The sequence below is a fragment of the Pocillopora verrucosa genome, chromosome 5 (genome assembly GCF_036669915.1).
Source record: "Pocillopora verrucosa isolate sample1 chromosome 5, ASM3666991v2, whole genome shotgun sequence".
Taxonomy (NCBI): domain Eukaryota; kingdom Metazoa; phylum Cnidaria; class Anthozoa; order Scleractinia; family Pocilloporidae; genus Pocillopora; species Pocillopora verrucosa.
In genome coordinates this window covers 17,867,643-17,895,095 of record NC_089316.1, presented here as the reverse complement: position 1 = coordinate 17,895,095, position 27,453 = coordinate 17,867,643, and the positions used below count along the sequence as shown (strand labels likewise).

Sequence of the window (27,453 nt, the reverse complement as noted above, 5' to 3'; positions counted from 1 at the left end):
GTTACATTGATTACACTAAATTACCCTGTTACATCTCCTACCGACGCAGCACAACAGTTTCTCTAGAAACTTACCCCATTGTTAATTTGCATGATAGTCAACTTCACACATCATATGCCAGAAGTAAACGGCTGGACGTGCCTCAAAACATAACCAGGTGACTGGGCTTAGATATCTTTCTGAGAAGAGAATTCTCACAAGCCTTGCGGTTCTGTTGCAGTTATACAGATATTTTGGACTTGTTTATCGTCACTGAAAATTAGCTAGGAGATTGCGTTTGATTCAACTTACAGAAAATCGACTCACACAACGGGAAAAATGATGATGACCAGAAGTTGCCAGTTATGAGGAACACTCTTGAGTGAGTACCAAAGTCCTTTCGAAAAATTCATTTTATTGAATATGTATCACAAGCATAATACGAGAAGTGGAGCTTATGGCTTCATCTTGGATGGTTTTAAATTAGTTTGCTCTTTGTTATGTAGCTGACCACAGAGGCTTTCTTCAGGAAGCTAAGTCAAATTATTTCGAGGGATATACTTCAAGAAGCCAGTTTAGCGATGTATTACTGAGCTACAGACAATAAGCCTGATTTAACTCACAGTTCTGTCATGAAAAAGTGAAGCTCTCGTGTCCAATTTTTCTTTCAAAGCATGATTCGCTGATTTCAGAACCTCCTTTTGTTAAATTATTCATACGCTTTTGAGAGAAGTTTTGCATCCGCTAGTTTGATAATGTTGGACTATACACTAGCCCACACTTGACTTTACTCTTGAGCACGCTGCGTTTTGTCACAAGCCATGGTGTTTAGGTTCCATCAGTGATTGCACTGAGAGCAAGAAAAGGAAAAAAAAACAAAAGGTTTACGGCAAAACTCTCCAGAAATGTGATTGAAAAAAACCGCGCGTGCCTATTGTCAAAGTGAAAATCGAATCCAAGTATTCAGAGTGCACTCTGTCTCACATTTTGATATGGAAATAAATATTGACTCATCAATAAAAATTACCAATTCATTGATTACTCGCGTAATTATTAACACATCGGACAATGATCTTCATCGGTTTATGCAGGTCTGAAAGTTGCAAAGTTTAATGCAGTTGTAATGAATAAAGAGAAAGAACTGCATTCATGTAGTTAAATATTTATCGGACTTAATTTTTGGCTGAATCAGGTCGAGCTGAACGGTAAAGTTAGTTGGCTGTTTATCATGCCATGTCTCCACGTCATGACCTGGGGAAAAAATTTTGCCTTCCTTTACGGTCAAAAAGAAAATTTTCATAGCTGCATTATAGTGAAAGATGAAAAGAAACGAGTTTTGAAAGTCCGACTTTTTCCGAGATATTTCCTCGGAATATAAAACTAAGAGTTTCGCTGCCGTTTATTTACATCATAACGACGATATCATGTTTTGACTTTCGGCCAAAATAGGTCTTAGAAAGTCTGCTGATGGCATTAAAACTTTTGAGATAAAGCATTCTTTTACATAGTGACACCCTTGCGCACGTTCTGGCCTGTATAAAGTTCCAATTTCAACGCAGGCGTAGTTTCAAAGTTATTTCTGTCCCAACGATCAGTTTTTCGATCTTGAAAAGGAAAGGAAGACGCGAACTCACTCAGCCAAGTTCATAGCATAGGAGAAGTACCTCATGGTTCTGTTATCATCATGATAGGACAGAGCTAAACCAAATTGGATATCTTTTTGGGAAATTTTCATAAGCGTTGTCAGGGGCGGCGAACTGTGCGCTATTTTAAAAGAATAGCATGAATGTTTGGATCAGAAGAAAGAGCTGCTAATACGTTAGGGAATGAGGCTTAAAGAATTCAGTTAATTTATTATTTAGGTGTCTGTAGATAGCAATAAGAGAGATGGTAAGTTTTGAACTTGGTAAAGAAATACAGAAAGATGTTCTTCGTCTTGTCACGAACGTGGGACAAAGAAAAAATTCTCAGTTCCAATGAAGAATCGAACCTCAGACCTTCGGATTTCTCGCTCCGATGCTCTACCACCGAGCCACAGAGACTCTACGGTGAGCGAGGTCTATTACGAAGTTCATATGACACGCGTCCTGCATACTGCTAGGATCAGTATGTCGATAGCGTAATGTTTGTAGATAGAAATAAGAGAGATGGTAAGTTTTGAGCTTGGTAAGGAAATAAAGAAAGACAAGACGAAAAACATCTTTCTTTAGATGTCTGTTTCCAGTTTGCATGCATTGGGACGACGTTTGCACTAAGTAAAAACTGTTTTTGTCATCGAGGATTGCATTTACGAAGCTTTGACACTTGTGTGCGATATGTGATACTGCTTGAAAAAAAAGCCAAACAATAAGTGGCTCTACAATTATCGTATTCTCTGTTTTTCTGTAGACGGCCACATATTTGTATCACTGTGCTCTCAAAATTTGAACCCTAATTAGGATGCTAATAAGCTTCACCGGCATCCGCTGGTCTGATACTGTTGGACTGTAACGGTGAAACCTTAAACTTAACTTATCTCTTAAATTCAGCAGTGACCGCACTGAAGAGCAAGAAAAAAATCTAAATGATAAAGACAGAACTCTCAAGAAAAGTGATTGCAAAGAAGTGCCTCTTGTCAAAGTGAAAAAAACAGATCCAAATTTAAAGACAGAAAAACTATGTGAGGTCTCACATTTTGATATTGATGAATATAGGAGGTCAATGGCGCATAAAAAAGTATGGGGAATCAAGAGAAAAAGCAGCAATCATGCTATAAAATGCTTCTTAGGTCGGGTTGGAGGGGAATTTACCTAACTTTTTGTTCATGACATAAGGACCAAAATGCGTTCAACCTTAATGTCATGACCTGGCGAAAAATACGTTCACAGTTCTGCCCTATTCTTAACAAGAACAATTTTATAGCTGTGTCAAACGAACGATAATAAGAAATGAGTTTTAAAAAGCCAAATAATTCTGAAAAAATGTTTTTATGAGATAAAACGAAGAGTTTCGTTGCCATTTACTTACATTATAATAGTGATGTCGTATTTTGAAATTCCAAGAAAACGGAAATTCTGCGTGGATCTCAGCCAAAGTGCTTTCAAAGAAGGTCTGCAGGTGGTACTGAAAGGGGTTTTAAAAGAGCATCGTATTTCATACTTTTATCATTTAAACATGTTGTGGTCTGCAAAGTTCCTCTTCCGATACATGTAAAGGTCCATTGAAAGTCAATTTGTTTCCAACGACCTCTTTGTCGATTTTCAAAAGTGAAGGAAGACCGCGATACTCACTCAGGCAAGTTCATAGCATAGGAGAAGTACCTTATGGTTCTGTTATCATCATAATAGGATAGAGCTAAACCAAACATATAATTTTGGGAAGTTTTTTACTACGCATTGTCAGGGGCGGCGAACTGTGTGCTATTTTAAAAGAATAGCATGAGTTTTTGGATCATGAGAAAGAGGTGCTAATACGTTAGGGATGGGTCTTAAAGGAGTCTGTTACTTTACACTTAGATGTTTTTTTATTGCATGCATCGGGAGTACGTAAAAACTGTTTCTGCCATTGAGGAATTGCATTCAAAAAGCTTTGATAACTCCTTATTGGAAGAAGCCATAGACGAATGCGGAATGGGACTGTTTTATTATCCGTGTCTTATCGAATCGTGCCATATCTCACGCTTGTTTTTTCGACTAAAGCTTTAAATTTGTCGTATGCATGACATATCGTTCGTCATGTATGTCGGCGATACGCCATACTACTTGCAAAACAACCAAACACTGAGTACCTCTGCAGTTATCGTATTCCTGTTTCTCAGTGCAAGGTCACATATTTTTATCACTGTGCTCCCAAACTTAATGATTTCATTTCAGGTAAGATTATATAACCGCAATGGGAGTCCAAGAGTTCTTTCATTTACCACTTTTCCTCTCAATGTTGGTATCGTTTGACTCAGTTGTAACTCAGAACCACCGTGATACACGCGAAGTCTCCATCCTTGGTAAGATGCTTCAAAAACACATTTTTAAAACAATCACTGGAGCAGCTTTCGGTGATGTGTGTTTGCGGGAATGTTATCGTTACGTCAGATGCCAAAGCTTTAACTATGTGTTCACCCAAGACAAGTGTGAACTGAGTAACCGCACAAAGGAAGCCAGGCCTGAAGATTTTGTACCCAACTCTGAGAGATATTACTTCAGACGAGATATGAAGAGAGGTGAGCATTAAGGCAGAATGATTCGGCTAACTGTTTAAGAGGGGGAAATATGGCGTTTTTTCTTCACTCTCTCATTTTCTTATTTTCTAGCTATTCTCGGTGCCATTCCCGAGCTTTCTGCAGACTCGTGCAAGGAAATCAAGGCCAGTGAAGGTGGACAAGCGGTCAGCGGAAAGTACTGGCTGAATTTCATCAAACCTGACACTCCTGTGTTGGTTCATTGTGACATGAAAACCGAAGGTAGAGTAGGACAGTTAAACAGAATGGACATGCACTAAAAAGTACTGTACCTTGCATAAAAGCTAATAATCAGCTTTTCTGTCAAGTAATATACTTTCTTGTTGTTGATCGTAAGTCTGATCGTTTGGAAGGAACACTTGGAAAAGATTGTTACCATGTCAAAGAAAATTTAGAAATATTCGTAATCGTTTAAGATTTGTTCCTTGGAAACTAGTTATGAAGCAGCAAGGAACTTTTCTTTCAGCCCTAACAGAGCAGATGGCTGGCTTTTAATCTAACAGCAGGAAACTAAATTAAACTAAAACCAAATGAATAAAGACTAATAAAGACTAATAATAACACTAAATTACCTGCTAAACTAAAACCGAGTCACATCACCCACGAAGAAACGCCCGCGCATTTCGAAACATGGCGGTTTTTTTTCTATCTTATCTTTTATCTTATTTATATAATTCATGTTTCAATCCATGTACGACAACAGATAACGGCAAGAATTGCATATCCATAGGCTGGAATCTATTTTTTTCAAAGTAGGATTTAATAACTATTGACTCATTTGCATCCTATTAAGTAAGATGAACTCGTTGTTTATGCTTCGCTTTTATTGTCAACACCAAGCACCGATTCAATATGTTATGGGAATGATATACATAGAAACTCTTGGAGAGCCTGGAGAATAAAGCTGTTTGAAACACACACTCCTTGATTTTTTTTTAAAAAGTGACTAACTTGATAAAAGAGGATCTGAACATCAATTTGCTTAAAATTGAGCTTCGTGATCAATGTATAATGTCACTCTAAACGATTTGGATATTCATTGACAGATGCTGACGAATGTAATACCTCCGTTAGTGTTTGTGATGTGAACGCTGACCGCAAAAACATATTGGGATCGTATCGCTGCTCTTGCAGAACCGGTTTTTCTGGAGATGGACATACCTGCAAAGGTGGGAAGAAATTTTAGCAGAAAACGTACAACTCTCATAAAGCAATGTGGTTGCAAGGTGTTATTTCTCTGAGCTTTCTTCGACTATTACTTCATTAGATTTGAAATTACTTTATTTGAATTTAAAAGCTCAGTACAAATGTTCTGGAATCTTCGCATTGTTATCTTACTGCAAAGAGTTTATTTCGCCTATCAGCGATACGGCCGAACTTCCATGATAAACATCCTACACTTTAATTTCCAGGTGCTGACCCTATTCGCAATAGTGTTTGCTAAGTGTGCAGCTCTCTCGGTTCATTGTTCGATTGAAGGTGACAAAATACTGGGGAAAAAACAAATACGTCAATCTAGAGGCTGCAGAATTTTCATAGAAGGAAGAAAAAGTAATTTGGCTTTCCTTTGTGGGAAGGATGCGCGTTTGAGGAATGGTCCTGAGGGAGACTAAGAAGAATAAGTCAGCTGTTAATGTTTTACTTTTTTAACAGATATTGACGAATGCAACGCTTTCCCATCATCTTGTCTAATTAATGCCAATTGCGAGAACATCTTAGGCTCTTATTACTGTTCCCGCAGACCTGGTTTTTTGGCGATGGTACAACTTGTTACCGACATTTGGGTTTGGATATTTGGATATTTAAGTCTTTAAGACAGACTAACTAACTTGTTGTTTTCAACGCTTTAAATTCAATTCACATTTTTTGCGGACATTTTCCCCTAAAAATTGCACAGGTATCACGTTTATAGCATATTTCAGGCGTAAATTTTTATTTTTATTTTTGAAGGTACTGTGAATCTCAAAACCAATGGAAGAAGAGGACGCTTTGGAACTATACAGACGTTCACTGTTCCACGGACCACTCGCTATCTCATCAAAGCCTGGGGTGCTCGGGGAGGATCACATTCATACGATTATGGATACCTTCATGGAACATATTATGGCGGAAAGGGAGCGTTTATAGAAGGCAAGTTCACACTGAATAATGGAACAGTGTTAAATATTGTGGTGGGACAAAGAGGAGGAGATTCAGTGGAGGTTAAAGGCGGACAAAGCACTAGCATGACAGCAGCTCAATTAGGAGTGTCCGTGGAAGACAATGCTGGCACTGGAGGAGGGGGAGGAAGTTTTGTTTATACTACAGCTGATGTTCTGTTGCTGGCTGCCGGAGGAGGAGGAGGTGCGTCGGGTGGATATAATGGTGTGGATGGTCAGGCGGAATCAAATGGTACCAGTAGTGTAGGGCAGGTTTCGTCACAAGCTCGAAATGGAGGCACAGGTGGGCAGCCAGGTGAATGTAACAGTGAGGGCGCTAGCTATCATGGAGGGGTGGGAGCGGGTTGGTTTGGTCAAGGTTGTACCCGACAAGGCTCCTCCCATGGGGAAAGAGGTGGATCACGCGCGCAAGCGTGGATCGGAGGTCAAGCCGGAGGTATGAATAGTGGTAATAACGGGGGCCCTGCACCAGGAGCAGTTGGTGGGTTTGGTGGTGGGGGAGGTGGATCAGAGGATAATGGTGCATCAGGCGGAGGTGGTGGGTACTCTGGGGGAGGTAGTGGTACCCATGCGAAACAAGCCGGAGGTGGAGGAGGCTCGTACTGTAATGGCGAAGATTGTTCCAGTTTGACTGGTGGGAACTCGAATGATGATGGCCTTGTGCAAATTACAGAATTGTTGGGCTGATTCCAAGACATGTCTTGAATATTACAGTTGTTTTTCAAAAATGGATTTCTGTATTACTAGAAAAAGTAGTTGTTGTGGTAACTGCAGAAGTTTTATGTACATTCAAATCCCTTGTTCCTTTTTTCAGTATGAGATGATAAGAATGCTCTTCCTCCGGCTAGGTATTAAAAAGGTCACCGTCTAGGATCATGATATTCAGCACCCTAACCCTTAACATCCTGAGATTTGATAAAATTTTTTAAAAGTTTACTTGTAAGAGTGTGGTCAAAAACCTTTATAGAGTTAATAATTTGATGGGAACTGTCCAATGAGTTCCATCTATTAACTATCCTATTATAGAAAGTTCTTTCTTTAATAGTAAGCACTTCAGAACTGGTCCCGAGTAAAACAAAAGGAACCCTTCACAGTAAGTACAGTCGTCTAATAATTTGTTTTATCACTTAGACTGCGGTGTTATACAGGGATTTCCGGCCTCGAGAAAAACCACGTATTATTCTCTATATGTATAGCATAATAAATAAATTAGAGGAGGCGATGCAGAAACAAATCGAACATTTTGATAACCTCCTTTAAAGGTCTTAAGAGCGCAAAATACCGCAAAACCAAAATGTCATGCCGGCTTAACATTCCTCCGAGGAAAGAGGCTAAACAATAAGGAACATGGCTAAAAATCGCCTGCTTTATTTTGAACACAAACTAGTTTCATGCAGTAGCTATTTGCCAGCATGTGGATTTTTTATAAGAAGGTTTCCATAATCAAATATATAATATGACCATTAGCGAATATGCTATGAAAAATTGATATTGTAGATGTCTTCAGTAAGGAGTGTGATCTTCAGGTCGAATAATCCCATAAACTATTCCTCTTTTCCTTCTTTAATTCGTTTTGCTCGACTTAGTAAAGCCTATTACAGTTGGCTTTACCTGCAGACGGTATTTTGAATGACAGGCACGATCACAAACTTCATTCAATAAATTTATGTTACGTAGAAGCCTGGCTCATGCCCTGTACGCTTCGAAAAGTTAATTCGCAAGTAGTTATTAACAACCATATGGTTTGAATAAAACCGAATCTTTTTAAATGTTTTGATCGATGAAAACGGATCCAAGAAAATCTAATTGGTCCCTTAGCCTTAAGGATGCTTCAGGCTCTTTGTCGTCCGAACGAGAGAAAAGAATGCGCTAATACACTCTCGCTTAAAACTGCGTTACCCAGGAGAGTTAACTCTTTGTTAGCTCTTTGAGAAAACTTTTAACATAAGAAGTTTTCAGACTAACAATTTATCATCTCCTTTGCTGTATATGTTTTTGAAAGCGCCCAATTCTTCTCCTATTTTTGGAAACAAGGAAGAGTAACCTCCATTTAGTAATTAAGTCACGATCATGATAAACATCAGCGGAGCATAACAGTGCGAGTGAGAGGTATGAGGGAGTGACCCATGCATCCCACTGCTAAGAATAAACCTAAAGGATTGGGCCATTTTTTTTGTGGGGGCCCACTAAAGTCACATTCAATTATTTTTCCTTAGTATTGCTCTACGCACCCTCTAATGCGTATAAAAAAACGCATAAAAATCAAGAAGTACGACCACGTCTCCCGTTTCTCCACGCAGTTCTTTCTTGCTCATGCCGCTTTTTGCGTGCTCTACAACAGAACAGAGCACAGTCAGGGCTTCTATATTTGTTAGATATTGAATATTGTGCGCTATTGCTAACTCCATTTTTTTTCCGAACGTCTTACAACTCTAGCAATTTACCAACCAGCAGGAGAACTAGTGCTTTAAAAGAACAATAATTGATGTCCACAAGAGGTTAACTGGTACTTGTGTGGGTACTTGTTTTAACTTGTACTTGTACGTCAAAACTGACATAGTGCTACTTGAAATCAAAGTTAATTAGTTTTGTGGACAGCAGGTTTTGAATGAGTTTTCTCTCTTTGAAATAGCGCATGAAAAGATAATCAGTTAAATCACATGTTAAGTACGAAAAAGTAAACGATTTCATAGGAAACTTCAATTTATGCGAAATTCTTGAATTTTTATCAAAAGGCTTTTAAACACATGACTTGTCACTTGACAACAGTTCGTCGGCCGATTTCCATTCTTATCTAATATTACATTTGACCATTGACTAAAATGATGTCTAATGAACCATGTGTTTTGTTCGTTAGACATAAGAGTATCCTCAAATTTCGCCCATAAAAAAGCTAACATTAGTCTCAAGCTATTTGTGGTGACTGATGTTGGCACTTATTATAAAGAACGAAAAATAAAGCTTTTTAAATACAAATTAATGTTTATATAACAATATCAAGAAATTTAGGTACAACTTTCTTTTTTTAGCAACTATTCAAATTAGAAACTTTCCAGCATTTTAGGATTCCAATCGGGACAGACCTAGTCTCAGTGAGCTGATGGCTTTTACGGCTAATTAATGGTAAAATTTTCATCATTTTACGACTAACGGTTAATTTTTTTCTGTTATTTTGATTATTTTGGTTGTCACGATAAACTGATCTCACCACTAAGGCTCTGTGATATTCTTACGACCCCCCCCCCCAACCCTTCATTGCCAGTCAATTTTTTATACTCTCCTCTCTACACTTTGTTGGAGACGACTGACCCCCTCTGTTCCCATTGACATCCATGTGATCTCCCCAGAATCCTATACCCCCCCTTCGTTGACGGCTGGCCTCTAAAGGATATCGAGAGAAAATTGAAGTATATTCAGGTGATGCTAGATTACGACAGGAGCTCCTGATTACGACCACAAGACATAATAAATCACTGATTCAGCTTTGCCGTCATCGGTCGTTGAAAATCTTTTTTAATCAATTTTTTGGAGCTCCTGATAACGACCACAAGACATAATTCATATAATTCATATAAGACATAATAGACATAATAAATAATAATAATAAATCACTGATTCAGCTTTGCCGTCATCGGTCGTTGAAAATCTTTTTTAATCAATTTTTTTGCCATTTAATCAGGTTGATCGATATTTTTAGGTAGGAGTAGGTAAACACTGTTGGAACACCATATTTCCGCGACTTTCCAGGCAGAATTTGATTGAGGGGAGGGGTGAGAGTCGTCTTTGTATTTAGATAAGGCTATGTAAATTAGAAAAAAAGACCTATTCCTAAAAGTGTATCAAGAAAAGCGGATCAGCTTAAAGTTAAGCAGGCTTTGTTTAACCATTAACAATGACCGTATATGGCTACTTTGGAACAATGGCGGAAACAGCTTTAAAATATACGTGGGATTTTTCAAAATTTCCGATTATCATACGAGCGGCAGATTCAAACCATCGGCAAAACTGATGATAAGACAAATCCTTCCCGTGGGAGTGATTCTGGTAGATTTTTTTAGGATGCAAATTGTCACGGTGGGGTGGATGGTGGGGCGACTGTGGCTTTCCTATCTGAAGTAAAGAGATGTCACCGTTTTTTTCCTTTATATTGCTTAAAACTGGCGGAAGATGTATTCAAGTAGAGGCTCACCATGCGATGCAAAGGTGATGAGAGCATGTGTAACCTGGTATTAACATCCGAAGCCTACCACGCCGTTGAATCATGTAGAAGACTATCGTCGTTTGCTCGATTGAAACACTCTATTTACCATACAAATGCTACCTGTTTACCGTAGCGTAAATGCATAAGCCCAGAAAAAACTTAACACGCGAAAAAATCACACCCCTTGATTCGTTAAACGCCGCCTCGCTTGATTGAGAACAAACGTAAAGTCCCAACGTCCGCTTTCTACAAAGCGAGTGAGTTTGGATAAAACATGTGCTCTGACTGGTTGAAACAGTGTGCTTTATTATAGAACGGATACACGAAGAGAAAGCTAAGCAGTGTGTCTCAGTTCAGCAGGTGGTTGATAACAAAAACATTGTTAATAGCTATCAGCCATTGAACCGTCAGTTTAGGAGAAAAGAGCTAGTCGGAAAATTATTGTGAACTATTATGCGCGTGTTTAGACGTATCAAATTATTGCTGTTGTAAGTAGGTTATAGTTATTAATCATGATGAACACAGTTGAATACGATGTGAATCGAACTTGCATTCAGGTGATAAGGTCGACTGGATACGCCTGTAGCTGTGTTCTTTGATCGTTGGAAGCATACGCTCAGATGCGATCGATCGAAACGTTGCGATCCGAAGTGACCCCATCGAGGAAAAAACGATTTTAATTCCATACAAATTGATAACTTTTTCCACTTTCTGCAAAACTTTGATCCGCCAAGTCTCACAAAGAGGATTTTCTAGTGTTAATCAAAAAGTTAATATTTAAAATGCATCAAGGACAATACCTGTTATGTTTCTTCTGAAACTTAATTTTGGCGGAGAGACCCGACGTCAATAATTTGCATGACAGGTTAATTTAGTGTGATAAACTGAGTTGATAACGTGAATTGTTTACCGTAAGGAGTTCAAAGAGGCTGACGTTTCGAGCGTTAGCCCTTGAGCGATTGGAATCGCTCTGACGAATTGCTAACGAAGCTTTTGACGAAGGGCTAACGCTCGAAACGTCAGCCTTTAGAGCCTTTAAACTCATGGCGGTGGCCAATTTACGTTATCAACTAAGTTGATTATATTAAATTACCCTGTTACATCTCGTACCGACGCAGCACAACAGTTTCTTTAGAAACTTACCATATTTTTAATTTGCATGACAGTCAACCTCCCACATCATGTGCGAAAAATAAACGGCTGGTCGTGCCTCAAAACATCACCAGGTGACTAGGCTTAGATATCTTTCTGAGAAGAGAATCCTCACAAGCCTTGTAGTTCTATTGCAGTTAAACAGATATTTTGGACTAGTCTATCGTCATTGAAAATTAGCTAGAAGTTTGCGTTTGATTCAACTTACAGAAATTCGACTCACACAACGGAAGAAATGATGATGACCAAAAGTTGTCAGTTATGAGGAACACTCTTGAGTGAGTACCAAAGTACTTTCGAAAAAAATTAATCTTATTTAGTATGTATCACAAGAAGACTAAGTAAAGTGGAGCTTATAGCTTCATTTTGGATAGTTTTAATTGAGTGTGTCCTTTGTTATGCAGCTGACCACAGAGGCTTTTTTCGGGAAGCGAAGTCAAATTATTTCAAAGGATATACTAAAGAAGCCAGTTCAGCAATGTATTACTGAGCTACAGACTTTAAGCCTGACTTAACTCACGGCTCTATCATCAAAAGTGAAGCTCTTGCGCCAGAATCTTTTTTCAAAACATGATTCGTTGATGTCAGAATCTCCTCTTGTTAAATTATTCATACGCTTTTAAGAGAACTTTTGTACTCGCTAGTTTGATAAAGACCGTTTTTATGCTAGAGACGTTAAAGTTGTCTAAGACGTTCAAGTCGACTTTAACGTCTTAGACAACTTTAACGTCTCTTGCATAAAAACGGCCAATGTTGGACAATACGCTAGCTCACACTTGTCTTTACTCTTGAGCACGCTTCGTTTTGACACGAGCCATGATTTCTAGGTTCCATCAGTGATTGCACTAAAGAGTAAGAAAGAGAAAAAAACCAAAAGATTTACGGCAAAACTCTCAAGAGATGTGATTGCCAAAAAACCGCGCGTGCCTTTTGTCAAAGTGAAAATGGAATCCGAGTTTTAAGATTGCGTTATCTGTCTGACATATTGATATGGAAATAGCGCATAGACTAGTTCATAAAAATTACCAATCCATAATCACTCGAGTAATTACTAACACATCGGACTATGATCTTCGTCGGTCTGGGCAAAATGCAATTATAAGGAACAAAGATACAGAATTGCATTCGTGTAGTAAAATGCTTATAGGACCTTTTGGCTGAATCAGGTTGAGCCGAACTGAGTTCACATGTTTTTTTTGATCATGCCACAAGGATCTTATCTACTCTCAGTCTCTGAATAATGACCTGGGGACTAAAATTTACCCTCCTTTACGGTTAAAAAGAAAACTTTTCATAGCTGTATTATAACGAAAGATGAAAAGAAACGAGTTTGGAAAGTCCGACTTTTTCCGAGATATTTTCTCAGAACATATAACTAAGAGTTTCGCTGCCGTTTATTTACATTATAACGACGATATCAGGTTTAGACTTTTGGCCAAAATAGGTCTAAGAAAGTCTGCTGGTGGCATTAGAACTTTTGACATAAAGCATCTTGTTACATATTGACACCGCTTGCGCACGTTCTGGCCTGTATAAAGTTCCAATTTCAACGGAGGCTAAGTTTCAAAGTTATCTCTCTCCCAAATATCAGTTTTTCGATCTTGAAAAGGAAAGGAAGATTGCGGTATTCACTCAGGCAAGTTCATAGCATAGGAGAAGTACCTTATGGTTCTTTTATCATCATGATAGCATGGAGCTAAACGAACAATATTATTTTGGGAAATGTTCATGAGAGTTTCAGGGGCGGCGAACTGTGTGCTATTCTGAAAGTATAGCGTGAATGTTTGGATCAGAAGAAAGAACTACTAATACATTAGGAAATGGGTCATAAAGAATTCAGTTGCTTTATTATTTAGATGTCTGTTTCCAGTTTGCATTAGCTGTCATTGGGGAAATGCATTTAAGAAGCTTTGACACTACTATTTAGAAACTAAGCTAAATTTTTTATTTAAAGATAGACGAACGCGATATATAACTGTTTTCAATATTCGCGTCTTAATCGATCCGTGCCATATCTCATGCACACCTTTCATATTAAGTTTTAAATTTATCGTATGCATGTCATATCGCTCCCTATGTGTGTGCGATATGTCATACTGCTTGGAGCAAAGCCAAACAACAGGTGGCTCTGCAGCTATCGTATTCCCTCTTTTTCTGTAAATGGCCACATGTTTGTATCACTTTGCTCTCAAAATTCGACTCTAATTAGTATGCTAATAAGCTTCACCGGCACCCGCTGGTTTGATAATGTTGGTCTGTAATGATGAAAACTTTACTTATCTCTTAAACTCGCTCCTTTCTGAGATCAGCCATGGTTTTTAGGTCTCAGCAGCGACTGAACTGAGGAGCAAGAATAAAATCTGAACGATAAAGACAGAACTCTTAACAAAAGTGATTGCAAGAAAGTGCCTCTTGTCAAAGTGAAAAAAACAGACCAAGAGAAAGAGCAGCAGTCATATTATAAAATGCTTTTTGGGTCGGGCTGGATGACGGAACAACCGAAATACGTTCAGCTTGGCTTTAACCCTTTGGCTTAATGTCATGACCTAAGTGAAAAATACGTTCACAGTTCAGCCCTATTCCTAACGAGGATATATATTATAGCTGTGCCAAACGAAAGATAATAAGAAACGAGTTTTGAAAAGCCAAAGAATTCTCAACAATTTTTTTTTTATTTTAGATAAAACTAAGAGTTTCGTTGCCATTTACTTGCATCATAACAACGATGTCGTATTTTGAATTTCCAAGAAAACGGAAATTCTGCGTGGATCTCAGCCAAAATGATATTAAAAGGAGTTTCAAAAAGAGCATCATGTTTCATGGTCTCATCGTTTAAGCATGTTGTGGCCTATAATGTTCTTCTTTCAATACAAGTCAAGTTCCATTTGAAGTCAATTTGTTTCCAAAGATCTCTTTATCGATTTTGAAAAGTGAAGGAAGACTGCGATACTCACTCAGGCAAGTTCGTAGCATAGGAGAAGTACCTTATGGTTCTATTATCATCATGATAGGACAGAGCTAAACCAAAGATACAGTTACTAGGCGTTATCAGGGGCGGCTAACTGTGTGTTATTTTAAAAGTATAGCGTGAATGTTTGGATCAGCAGGAAGAGCTGTTAGTGCGTTAGGGAATGGGTCTCAAAGGAGTCTGTTACTTTATATTTAGATGTCCTTTTTTTTTCCATGCATGGGGACGACGACCGTTCGTTGTACTTAGTAAAATCTGTTTCTGGTTTGATTAAACCATAGATCAACGCGCAAAAGGACTGTTTTAGTATCCGTGTCTCATCGTCTAGTGCCATATCTAACTCTTGCTTTTTCACATCAAGTTTTAAATTTGTCGTATGCATGACATATCCCTCGTCATGGACGGCCACATATTTGTATCACTGTGCTCTCAAACTTCATGATTTCATTCCAGGTGAAATTATTTAACCACAATGGGAATCCAAGCGTTCTTTCATTTACCAGTTTTCCTCTTCGTGTTGGTATCGTTTCATTCAGTTGTTACTCAGTACCACCGTGATACACGCGAAGTCTCCATCCTTGGTAAAATGCTTCAAAAACACATTTTTAAAACAATCACTGGAGCAGCATTCGGTGATGTGTGTTTGCAGGAATGTTATCGTGACGTCAGATGCCAAAGCTTTAACTATGTGTTCACACAGGACAAGTGTGAACTGAGTAAACGCACAAAGGAAGCCAGGCCTGAAGATTTTGTAACCAACTCTGAGAGATATTACTTCAGACGAGATATGAAGAGAGGTGAGCATTAAGGCAAAATAATTTTGCTGACTGTTTTAGAGAGGGAGATATCGCGTTTTTCTTCACTTTCTCATTTTCTTATTTCTAGCTATTCTCGGTGCCATTCCAGAGTTGTCTGCAGACTCATGCAAGGAAATCAAGGCGAGTGAAGGTGGAGAAGCGGTCAGCAGAAAATACTGGCTGAATTTCATCAAACCTGACACTCCTGTGTTGGCTCATTGTGACATGAAAACTGAAGGTAAAGTAAAACAGTTAAACAGAATGGATATGCACTAGAAAGTATTGTGCCTTGCATAAAAACTAATGGCCAGTTTTTCTTTCAGGTGCAATCCTTTTTTGTTGTTGGTTGTATCTTTTATCTCGTTTATATATTTCATATTTCAATCCATGTACGACAACAGATAACAGCAAGAATTGCATATCACTGGAATTTAAGTTTTTTGAAGTAGGATTTGATAAATCTTGACTCGTTTGCATCCTACTAGGCAAAGTGAACTCATTGTTTATGCCTTGCTGTAATCTTAAAACCAACCAACGATTTGACATGCTATTGGAATGATATACATAGAAACTCTTGGAGAGCCAGCTCGATAAAGCTGTTTGAGCCTCACACGGTTGTTTTTTGTTTTGTGTTTTATTTTTTTAACAGTGACTAACTTGATGAAAGAAGATCTGAACAATAATTTGCTTAAAGTTGTACTTTATGATTAACGTATATTGTCTCTCTAAACGATTTGGATGTTCATTAACAGATACCGACGAATGTAATGCCTCCGTTAGCGTTTGTGATGTGAACGCTGATTGCAAAAACACTGTGGGATCGTATCGCTGCTCTTGCAGAACCGGTTTTTCTGGAGATGGACATACCTGCAAAGGTGAGAAGAAATTTTATCAGAAAAAGTACAGTCCTCATAAAGCAATGTCTGAGCATTCTTCGACTATTACCTCATTAAATCTGAAATTGTCTCTCGTCAACAATTTATTCCTTATATAAATTTAAAAGTTCGGTGCAAATGTTCTAGAATCTTCGTATTGTTTTCTTTAGATATTCTTTGATGTTATCTTAATCAGTACTCTACACTTCTTAAATCTTCACGTGTGAATCATAATTCAAACCTAATTGATCAGTGTGTGGGTGGGTGACTTCTGCAAGCTATTTCATTTGGTTAATTCCTTGTCTAGGGAACCACTTGAGACGGCTCTCCCATAGCACGACGACCCCACAAAGCTAGCTAATGAATTTCGCACCTTCTTCCTCAAAACAATTGAAATCATAAACGAAATATAGAAAATTGAATGCCAAGAAACTGCCAATGAGGAATGGGGGACCAAAAAAATAGTGCAGAGTCTTATGGGGGAATCAGGTAGCTTAAGGAGACGCAACAGCAATCCTTTCATCAAAACCGTCATGTTTATTTCTTGACGAAATGTTCTAGAAAGTTCTATGGTACGCATATCAGCATGACTAGGCAGTCCGGAGATTTCTAGAAGCTTATATTTACAACAATTTCTCATAAAACACATATTACGGCCACGGCTGACAGGGCTACCCTACTTAGCACACCGAGTAATGCGCTTAGGCGGGTAACTCACCTATCATGTAAACTTGATCATGATAAAAATTAATAAGGAATTACATGGACAGGCCGGTTACCTAGACTATATCGGTTACCTCACCGACCTGATTTCCACTACCTCCATGTAAACAGGTCCTTATTGTTCCTCTTCATTGTATTATGTGTATCAACTTTCTTATCTATATCGACAGATATTAATGAATGTGCCAGTGGTGTACATGATTGCCACGTTTCAGCCTCATGCACTAACACTCTTGGATCGTTTAGCTGCTCATGTAACCATCCGTACAAAGGGGATGGAAGATCCTGCGGTAATCTCCCATCAGGTAGGAAGACGAATCGATTCTTCTCTATGTAAATGTTGCACCTCAATCCTGCTGCTCTTTCTGTATCTATTCTTTCATGCTGACCACTGGTATCTGGTTAATATGAAAATCACTGAGATGATAACCTGATTGAGTGAAGAGTAACTAGTACCTAAAAAAGAAACAATGTATTACCTTTTTTGCGACTGTCTGTGCAAGTAAAGTGTCGAAAAGCGAGATAAAGCCAATTCTGCGTTCTTGGCTACTCTGAAGAGAATTTTCCACTTGATATCGAAGAAAACAAAATTTTTAAAAGTAACAAGAGAGTGAAGAGATAGGAAACCGTCGCCAATCTCGCCCGCTAAGGTGTAATTTTCTATTCGCAAAAAACCTACTCTACTGTCAAAATTGGATGTTTATTCAGGTCGATTATGGGAACATTTTTGGATTATCATTGGAATCCCTGTATATAAATGGTTTGAGTCTGCGAACCGCGTAATATAACAGTTTCGAGTACGATTACAGACAAAACTGGACGACTTGAATTCCTGTTACCAATTAATCAAAACTATGACAAAATTTGAGAAAGAAATTAGACATCGGTTGTAGGTTTTCATAGAAGATAAAAAACGAGCAACAGTTGATTCGGCGAAATGCGAGATAACATCGCGCGCACATGATGCGTTCTGTCCACTTACACAGGCATGGCGTGTTAACTGTTCCTTTTACTGTCCTATTACAATGTCCAATTACAAGTGCTCAAGTCGAGCTGGTGATAACCAATCAAGCTCGAGAACTTTGCTATAATTTTGATTAAAAGTGTAATCCTTTGGTGTTATCTATTCGTCATGTAATTAATCAGATATTGGCCAATCTTGTATTATCAAGACGGCTAGGTGCAGGACGTAATTTTTTTCGGTCCATGTGTATTCCTGAATGACAACCATTGAAATTGTTACAGCATAGAATAACATAGACATAATGAAATAAATAGTAGATTTTCAAGCAAATATCGAGGATATGGCCTTCATTTCATTTCTTGTTTAGTTTTAAGCTTTTTTTTGTGTTGATTCTTTCTATTCTTTTTCCTTTATACCTTTCTAAAATCTTTAAACTTTCCCCCTTTTTTTAGAATGTCAAAATTATCAGAGTCTGACGGGGGAGACAGAAAGGTAACCTACGACAATCAAGACACGGTTTGCGACAACGGACTCACGGGTTGGTATCGTTTTGAAGGAGCAGCGGGGACAAGAATGCCTACCTCATGCCCTCCAACACACCGATGCAATTCTCACGTACCCGGATGGATAAATGGTACGCATCCCACACAAGCTGATGGTCAGGTCACCAGGACGGTTTGCTTCCATTGGCAGTCAGACTGCTGCTACAAATCAAGTGCTGTCAAAGTGATAAACTGCGGAGGTTATTATGTTTACTTCATAAATGGCACACCGTGGTGTCACCTCCGCTACTGCGGCACCGACTAAATCGAAGTTGGTCGAGAAAATTGTGCATTTTGTGTAATCGTTCTAAAATTACAGTTACATTTATGAGTATTATGCTTTAATATTCTTACAGGTAGTAAGCGCTCTGTGATTGGTCATGATTACCACCTTGATAAATAAATAAGTAAATACAAAACAAAGAAAAAAAAGGAAAAGAACTAGATTTTTTTTAATGATTTGAAAAGTGTTCTCGAAGGTGGAGAAGGAAGTGATAGGAAAGTTTGCAATATCAAAATGTTTCCAATGCCATTTTTTTTCTGCTCTTTATTTTCAGAATCTTAATGGATATGATGTAACATCTGGGTTGTCAAAGATTGAGTATGATTTCAAAGGGTCAAATTTTAATGGCATTAAAACGAATGTATCAGATCTATTGCCTGATCAGATCGTATGGTTGATATTGTGTGGTTCTACACATTTAATTAACGGTTTGTTCCGTAACATGCACCGTTTACTCTTTTAAATACACAATTATAATACTAATCGCTAAATTGAGAAGAGGTAAACTACTTTTTACATGACTTTTACCGAATAAAAATGGTTTAAACACACCTTCAAGTCAGTTTCCTTATTTTTCGGTGACTCAGTCAGTTAAAACCAGTGGAAATAAGTTATTTCAACCACACATTTATGGCAAATGTAACCCACATAAAGTAATTTTAAAAAAGGCAAATGAGTGACACGAATCGACCAAAAATTTCAATCTGTATCGATTGTATATTCAATCAAGTCGAAATAACTAGAGCAGGAGGTCACCGAGTGGAATCTTTTTAGAGGCAATCAGTCACCACTCGCTTCAGTATTACACCTCCAAACGCTATTTTAATTTTGTACTTTAAGTGCAGTCAAGTTAAGCAGTTCCTAAATAAACAACATAAAATATTCTGAATAAACTTGAATCTTGTCAGAGCTATCCTGCCTCTAAAGTTCTTTCCCCTTCCACGTTAACTTAGTGATAAACAAGACAATAGGTTGCCTAGAGCTAAGAGTCAACTTTCGAGGGCTGTAATTTTCTAGATGAAGATGAAGATTTCTCTTTACTTAATGATGTTTTATCCTGTTGCGAGTCTTAAAAAAGCTTTTATGGACTCAAATCACTCGTCAAACATAAGTTAGCCGCATAAATTTTGCAGCTTTTCTAGAATTCCGCCGAAACCACAACATGTTGTTATATTTCCATGCTCTTCTACCCTATTTTAGTCAGGCTGGATAAAAATATCCTAGGGAAAAAGTTGGAATTTTCCGCTGAGCCGACATAAAAAATTGCATATTTCGGGTCATGGCAGTAGCGTCAAAGTAGGTGTCAAACAACAAACAAATTTGAAGTGGAAAAAACCGTTAAAAAACCAAAATTTATGTGTTTTGTTCTCATGAAGGGTTGATCTAAGTATGCAAAACAAAACCCTCGAACCAGAATGTACTTAGTAAAAACTATTTCTGCCTTTGAGGAATTGCATTCAAAAAGCTTTGACAACTTCTTATTGGAAAAAAATAAGTGAAAATTTTGATTAAGCTATAGACGAACGTGCAATGGGACTGTATCCGTGCCTTTTCGACTCGTGCCATATCTCACTCTTGCTTTTTTACACTAGGCTTTAAATTTGTGGCTTGCATGTCATATCGCTCGTCATGCGTGTCTGCGATATGTCATACTGCTTGAAAAACAGCCGAACAATAAGTGCCTCTGCAGTTACCGTATTCCCTGTTTTTTTGTGGACGGCCACATATTTGTATCACTGTGCTACGTTTACGGTTCTGACCTATTCGTAACAAGAACAATATTGTTATTATCAAACAAACGATAATAGGAAACGAATTTTGAAAAGCCAAAGAATTCTTATAAAGTTTTCTTTTAGATAAAAGTAAAAGTTTCGTTACCATTTCCTCGAATTTCAAAGAAAACAGAAATTCTGCGTGTATCTCAGCCAAAATTGTTTCAAAGAAAGCCTGCAGATGTTATTAAAAGAAGTTTTAAAAAGAACATCGTGTTTCATAGTTTTATCATTTAAGCATGTTATAGTCTGTGAACTTCGTCTTTCAATACAAGTCAAATTCCATTTGAAGTCAATTTGTTTCCAAAGGTCTCTTTATCGATTTTGAAAAGTGAAGGAACACTGCAATACTCACTCAGGCAAGTTCATAGCATAGAGGTAGTACCTTCTGTTATCATCATTATAGGACAGAGCTAAACCAAAGATATCATTTTGGGAAATTTTTAATACCCGTTTTCAGGGGCGGCGAACTGTGTGCTAACTGTCAAAGAAGTCTGTTACTTTATAACACCGGGACGACGACGGTTTGCTGTACCTAGTAAAAACTGTCTCTGCGTTTAAGGAATTGCATTCAAAAAGCTTTGACAACTTCTTATTAGATAAAAATTAGTAGAAACCTTTGATTAAACCATAGACGAACGCGCAATGGGACTGTTTTGGTATCCGTGTCTTATCGACTAGCGCCATATCTCACGCTTGCTTTTTTACACTAAGCTTTAAATTTGTCGGGTGCATGACATATCGCTCGACATGCGTGTCTGCGATATGTCATACAGCTTTAAAAACTTCCAAACAATAAGTGCCTCTGCAGTTATCTTATTTCCTGTTTTTCTATGGATATACTCATATTTGTACCACTGTGCTCTCAAACTTTATGATTTCATTTCAGGTGAAATTATATAACTACAATGGGAGTCCAAGAGTTCTTTCATTTACCAGTTTTCCTTTTCATGTTGGTATTGTTTCACTCAGTTGTTGCTCAGTACCACCGTGATACACGCGAAGTCTCCATTCTTGGTAAGATGCTTCAAAATCACATTTTTAAAACAATCACTAGAGCAGCATTCGGAGATCTGAGTTTGCGGGAATGTTATCGTGACGTCAGATGTCAAAGCTTTAACTACGTCTTCACACAAGACAAGTGTGAGGTGAGTAACCGAACAAAGGAAGCCAAGCCTCAAGATTTTGTACCCAACTCTGAGAGATATTACTTCAGACGAGATATGAAGAGAGGTGAGCGTTAAGGCAAAATGATTCGGCTAACTGTTTTAGAGGGGGTGATATCGCGTTTTTTCTTCACTTTCTCATTTTCTTATTTTCTAGCTATTCTCGGTGCAATTCCAGAGTTGTCTGCAGACTCGTGTAAGGAAATCAGGGCGAGTGAAGGTGGACAAGCGGTCAGCGGAAAATACTGGCTGAATTTCATCAAACCTGACACTCCTGTGTTGGCTCATTGTGACATGAAAACCGAAGGTAGAGTAAGAAAGTTAAAATAATGGATATGCACTAAAAAGTATCGTACATGACATAAAAGCTGACGGTCAGCTTTGTGCTTGGTACAATCCTTTTATATTGTTGATCGTAAGTCTGATCGTTTGGTGGAGGGACTGGAAAAGATTGTTACTATGTCAAAGGAATGTTAGAATTGTTCTAAAATGTTTAAAATTTTTTCCTTGGAAACTTGTTATGAAAAAGCAAGGAAATTTTATGTCAGCCCTTACAGACCAGATGGCTGGTTCTTAATCTAACAGCAAGAAACTAAAATCAACTTAAGTCGCATTACCCGGCCTACGAATAAGCGCCCGCGCATTTCGAAACATGACGGGTATTTTTTAACCTTACCTTTTCTCTTATTTATATATTTAACATCTCAATCTATGTACGGCAGTAGATAACCGCAAGAATTGCATATTCATAGGAATCTATCTTTTTCAGAGTATGATTTGATAAATCTTGACTCGTTTGCATCCTACTAAGTAAGGAGAACTCATTGTTTACACCTCGCTTTAATTCCCAACACCCAGCAACGATTCAATGTTATTGGAACGATATCCATAGAAACTCTTGAAGAGCCTGCTCGATAAAGCTGTTTGACACTCGCTCTCTTGGGTTTTTTTTAATTAACTGTGTCTAACTTGATGAAAGAGGATCTGAACAATTTGCTTAAAATTGTGCTTCATGATCATTGTATATTGTCGCTCTAAACGATTTGGATATTCATTAACAGATGCTGACGAATGTAATGCCTCCTTTAGCGTTTGTGATGTGAACGCTGATTGCAAAAACACTCTGGGATCGTATCGCTGCTCTTTCAGAACCGGTTTTTCGGGCGATGGACATACCTGCAAAGGTAAGAAAAAATTTTATCAAAAAATGTACAGTTCTCATAAAGCAATTGTGTCGTTGCAAGATGTTATTTCTCTGAGCTTTATTTGACTATTATTTTATTAGATCGGAAATTGTTTCGCGTCAGCAATTTATTATTTATTATTCGGGCTAGAATGAACCCTTGAGCGCATGGTTTAAAGCAATGGCTGCCATGATGTACGCAAAAAAATGCGATGGCTATTACCGGCTCAATATATATACAAAGTCACACACCGTTCGCGGTAGACCCAGGCTAAAACTTGTGGAGCGTCTTGGGAACAGGTCGGTCCGCGAACTTTACGAGAGATCAATTTAAGAGCGATCCTTTACGATTGAACCTTCTATCGAGTGAAACCTGCTATATCAAACGAGCTGTCTCATATTATGTTTACGTGTAACCACAACCGTGTATTTAGACGTGATCGAGAACCCAGTAGAATACCAGAAGCTACCGGCTGAAACGTCTTAGAAGAAAGGCCAGAAAACTGAAGGAATTTATTTATGAGCGTATTCGTCCAAGCATACCGAAGTCCTCTTGGCTACGTCGTTATGTGAAGTTTAGAAGAGTTACAAAGAGTGTTTGTAAGCTTAATACGAAGAGGGTAACATTAAATAGTTACACGACACGAGAAGAGGTATTTGTTGAATTTTTCTGTGAGGGTGTATCAAAGGATAATTAGATTGAAGTATGGAGCAAGTCGGTATTTATCAATGTTTTCTTCTAATTAACCCATGTGTCTTTATAAGAGTCAGATACACTTATCAAACTATTGCAAATTTCAACTGAATTCAGATATAGAGAAAAACCCTGGTCCTACTCCAACGTACATTGACCTTAGCAAAAACAATAACGGCACCATAAAGCCAAGCTAATGAGTTGGTATTTGGACAGGACAACAACGTGTTGCAATGAGTTTATGCTCTTTGATTTACAATAACAAACAAGGAATCAATTCTGCTAATGATCTCGTGTCAATAATGAATATTGGAAAGCAGTTGTATTAAAGTTTGTCTTAGTTAACCAGACAATCATTTTTAATGCAGACAGAATTACCCACACTTCTAATGAAAATGATAATATATACGTGTCAACTTTTGTTTTACGTGAGTTAGATTCTGTAACTGTACGTAAAATGTTATTCAAAATATTAACAGGAACAGATCATCCAAGAAATTGAAGAAAGAACATTGAACCTCATGCTATAACTTGTGAATAATTTCCTCGGTTAGACTTATTTGACGTTTACGATCAATACAAAGGAAAAGAACTCAGCATTAATACCAAGTATTGAAACATCTCCGTCATTTTGTTACAGTTTTGTTATACGTAATTCCCAAAATTGATGCTCTACCAAAAGCACTCACTCTATCTATATAATGTTGCAGTGGTTTCAGAGATTTTTCTATTAAAAACAATATGAACTATTGAACAGTAACATTGCTTCAATTTACTGATATCTGACAACTCCCCCTGTGTGAACATTTGGCAATGAACTATGACTTGGTACCAATCATAGATAAAAAATTCCCTTCTCCTTGCAGTTAAAGGCAAATACATTACCTACTCAGGATTCGTAAAAGCCTTGAAAGTCCTTGAAGACGCATGAATTTAAAAATAAAAATTCAAGGCCTTGAAAGTACTTAAATTTGAGGACAAGGGCTTGATTTTTGCAATGCTTTTTCTTTAGCAATTTTCAAGTTGAAAATCATAGTACTTTTATGGAAAACTGAGAAATAATATTAAATACCTTTAAAACTGCTTACGCAAACCTTTCCAAAAGTGGTCCTTCAATTTTCTAAAACTTGGCCTTCAAAGTCATTGAAAATTCCTTGAATTTCAACCTTTGGCATTTTTAGGAACCTACTCCTATATGGTAATATATTATTTTTATTGTTGTCTAGTACCATAACAACACTCATTACACTCCAGTAGACAAAAATAAACACAAGTAGACTTATTCATGACCGGCAATGACGAAATTGCGTGACGACAGTAACAATGGCAATACGGTAGTCCCCTAAAGATAACCCCGGATGTAAGATATTGAAAGCCCGAGTTCACGCAGCTATGCGTCTAATTTAAGTTTAAAATTGCGCTGCGAATGTTCTGAAATCTTCGTATTGTTTTCTTTCGATTATATATTTTTTTAATTTTATTGTACTGCAAATAGTTCATTTTGCGTATCAGCGATACGGCGGAACTTGGACACCTTACACTTTAATTTTCAGGAGTTGACCACATTCTCAATAGTGTTCGTTAAGTGTGTAGCTCCCTTGGTTCATTTTTCAGTTGGAGGTGATAAGATACTGGGGGAAAAAACAACTACGTCAAGATAAAGGCCGCAGAATTTGCATAGACGGAAGAAAAAGTAACTTGGCTTTCCTTTGTGGGAAGGATGAGCGTATGTTAAATGGTCCTCAGGGGAGACTAAGAAGAATAAGTCAGCTACTGATATTTTCTTTTTTACAGATGTTGACGAATGCAGCTTTTCCCCATCACTTTGTACAAGCTATGCCGATTGCGAGAACACCATAGGCTCTTATCGCTGTTCCTGTAGACCTGGATTTCTTGACAATGCAACAGCCTCTTACCGTAAAAATATTTGGATTTTTAAGACAGACTGACTAACTTGTTATTTTCAACGCTTCAAATTCAATTCACATTTTTTCTGAAAGTTTTCCCCTAAAATTTCACAGATATCATATTCATAGCACAATTGAGGCGTAAATACTTTTTTCTTCTTAAAGGTACCTTAAATCTAAAAACCGATAGGAGAAGGGGACGCTTTGGCACTATACAAACGTTCACTGTTCCACGGACCACCTGCTACCTCATCAAAGCCTGGGGCGCTCGGGGAGGAACACATTCATACGATTATGGATACCTTCCAGGAACGTATTATGACGGAAAAGGAGCGTTTATAGGAGAGAAGTTCACACTGAATAATGGAACAGTGTTAAATATTGTGGTGGGACAAAGAGGAGGAGATTCAGTGGAGGTTAAAGGCGGACAAAGCACTAACAAAACAGCAGCTCAACTAGGAGTGTCCGTGGAATACAATGCTGGTACTGGAGGAGGGGGAGGAAGTTTTGTTTATACTACAGCTGATGTTCTGTTGCTGGCTGCCGGAGGAGGAGGGGCTGCATCGAGTGGATAGAATAGTGTGGATGGTCAGGCGGAATCAAATGGTACCAGTAGTGTAGGGCAGGTTTCGTCACGAGTTCGAAATGGAGGCACAGGTGGGCAGCCAGGTAAATGCAACAGTAACGGCGATAACTACCAAGGAGGAGTGGGTGCCGTTTGGTTTGGTCAAGGTTGTACCCGACTAGGCTCCTCCCATGGGGAAAGAGGTGGATCACGCGCTCAAGGCTGGATCGGAGGTCAAGTCGGAGGTATGAATAGCGGTAATAACGGGGGCCCTCCACCAGGAGCAGTTGGTGGGTTTGGTGGTGGAGGAGGTGGATCAGAGGATAATGATGCATCAGGCGGAGGTGGTGGTTACTCTGGGGGAGGTAGTGGTAACAGTTGGAATCAAGCCTGAGGTGGAGGAGGCTCGGTACTGCAATGGCATAGATTGTTCCGGTTTCACTGGTGGGAACTCGAATGATAATGGCCTTGTACAAATTATGGAATTGTTGGGCTGATTCCGAAACGTTTCTTGAGTATTACAGTTGATTTTCTAAAGCCGATTTTCCATTAACAAGAAAAAGCTGTCGTGGTGGTACTTGCAGAAGTTTTTATACATATTCTAATTCCTTTGTTCCTTTTCCAACATGAGATGATAAGAATACTCTTACCCTGGCTGTTATTAAAAACGTCACCGTCTAGGATCATAATATTCAACACCCTCACCTTTAACGTCCTGAGATTTGATAAAACTTTTTTAGAGTTTACTCGTTAGAGTGTGGTCAAAAACCATTGTAAAGTTAAAAATATTTAAACCAGGCTTGAGTACGTGATCCACCTCTATTAAATTATAAAGTTAATAATTTAAAGGGAACTGTCCAATGAGTTCCAATATATTAACTATAATATTATGGAAAGTTTTTTTTAATAGTAAACTCTTCAGAACTGGTCCCGAATGTCATGCCGGTTTAACGTTAACCTCAGTCAAGCCCTGTTCACGTGTAACGGTGGTTGTCTATAAACACGAGCGGGAAACATTCCATTGCTACCTTCTGATGACACTCCTGTGTTGGCTCATTGTGACATGAAAACCGAAGGTAGAGAGAGACAGTTAAAAAGAATGGATATGCACTAAAAAGTACTGTATCTTGCATAAAAGCTAACGGTGAGCTTTGTGTTAGGTACAATCCTTTTCTGTTGTTAATCGTAAGTCAAAGAATTATTAGAATTGTTCTGAAAAGGGTTAAAATTTTTTCCTTGGAAACTAGTTATGGAGCAGCAAGGAGTTTTTGTGCCAGCCCTTACAAAGCAGATGGCTGGCTCTTAATTTA

General features: G+C 38.2%; 1 protein-coding gene and 1 pseudogene across 1 annotated transcript in view; both read left to right on the top strand.

The window, feature by feature from the left end:
- Positions 1 to 297: 297 nt before the first annotated feature.
- The window catches only part of LOC131771910 (uromodulin), a 75,184-nt gene continuing 48,028 nt past the window's right edge, over positions 298 to 27,453 (top strand). Inside the window, exons 1-6 of the mRNA XM_066167198.1 lie at positions 298 to 361; positions 11,719 to 11,982; positions 15,126 to 15,469; positions 15,558 to 15,707; positions 16,222 to 16,344; positions 22,856 to 22,978. Of these exons, the coding sequence (XP_066023295.1) occupies positions 15,145 to 15,469; positions 15,558 to 15,707; positions 16,222 to 16,344; positions 22,856 to 22,978 (721 nt within the window). The 5' untranslated portion in view covers positions 298 to 361; positions 11,719 to 11,982; positions 15,126 to 15,144. The remainder of the gene's footprint in view (positions 362 to 11,718; positions 11,983 to 15,125; positions 15,470 to 15,557; positions 15,708 to 16,221; positions 16,345 to 22,855; positions 22,979 to 27,453) is intronic.
- Positions 3,850 to 7,038, top strand: LOC131771907 (uncharacterized; annotated as a pseudogene).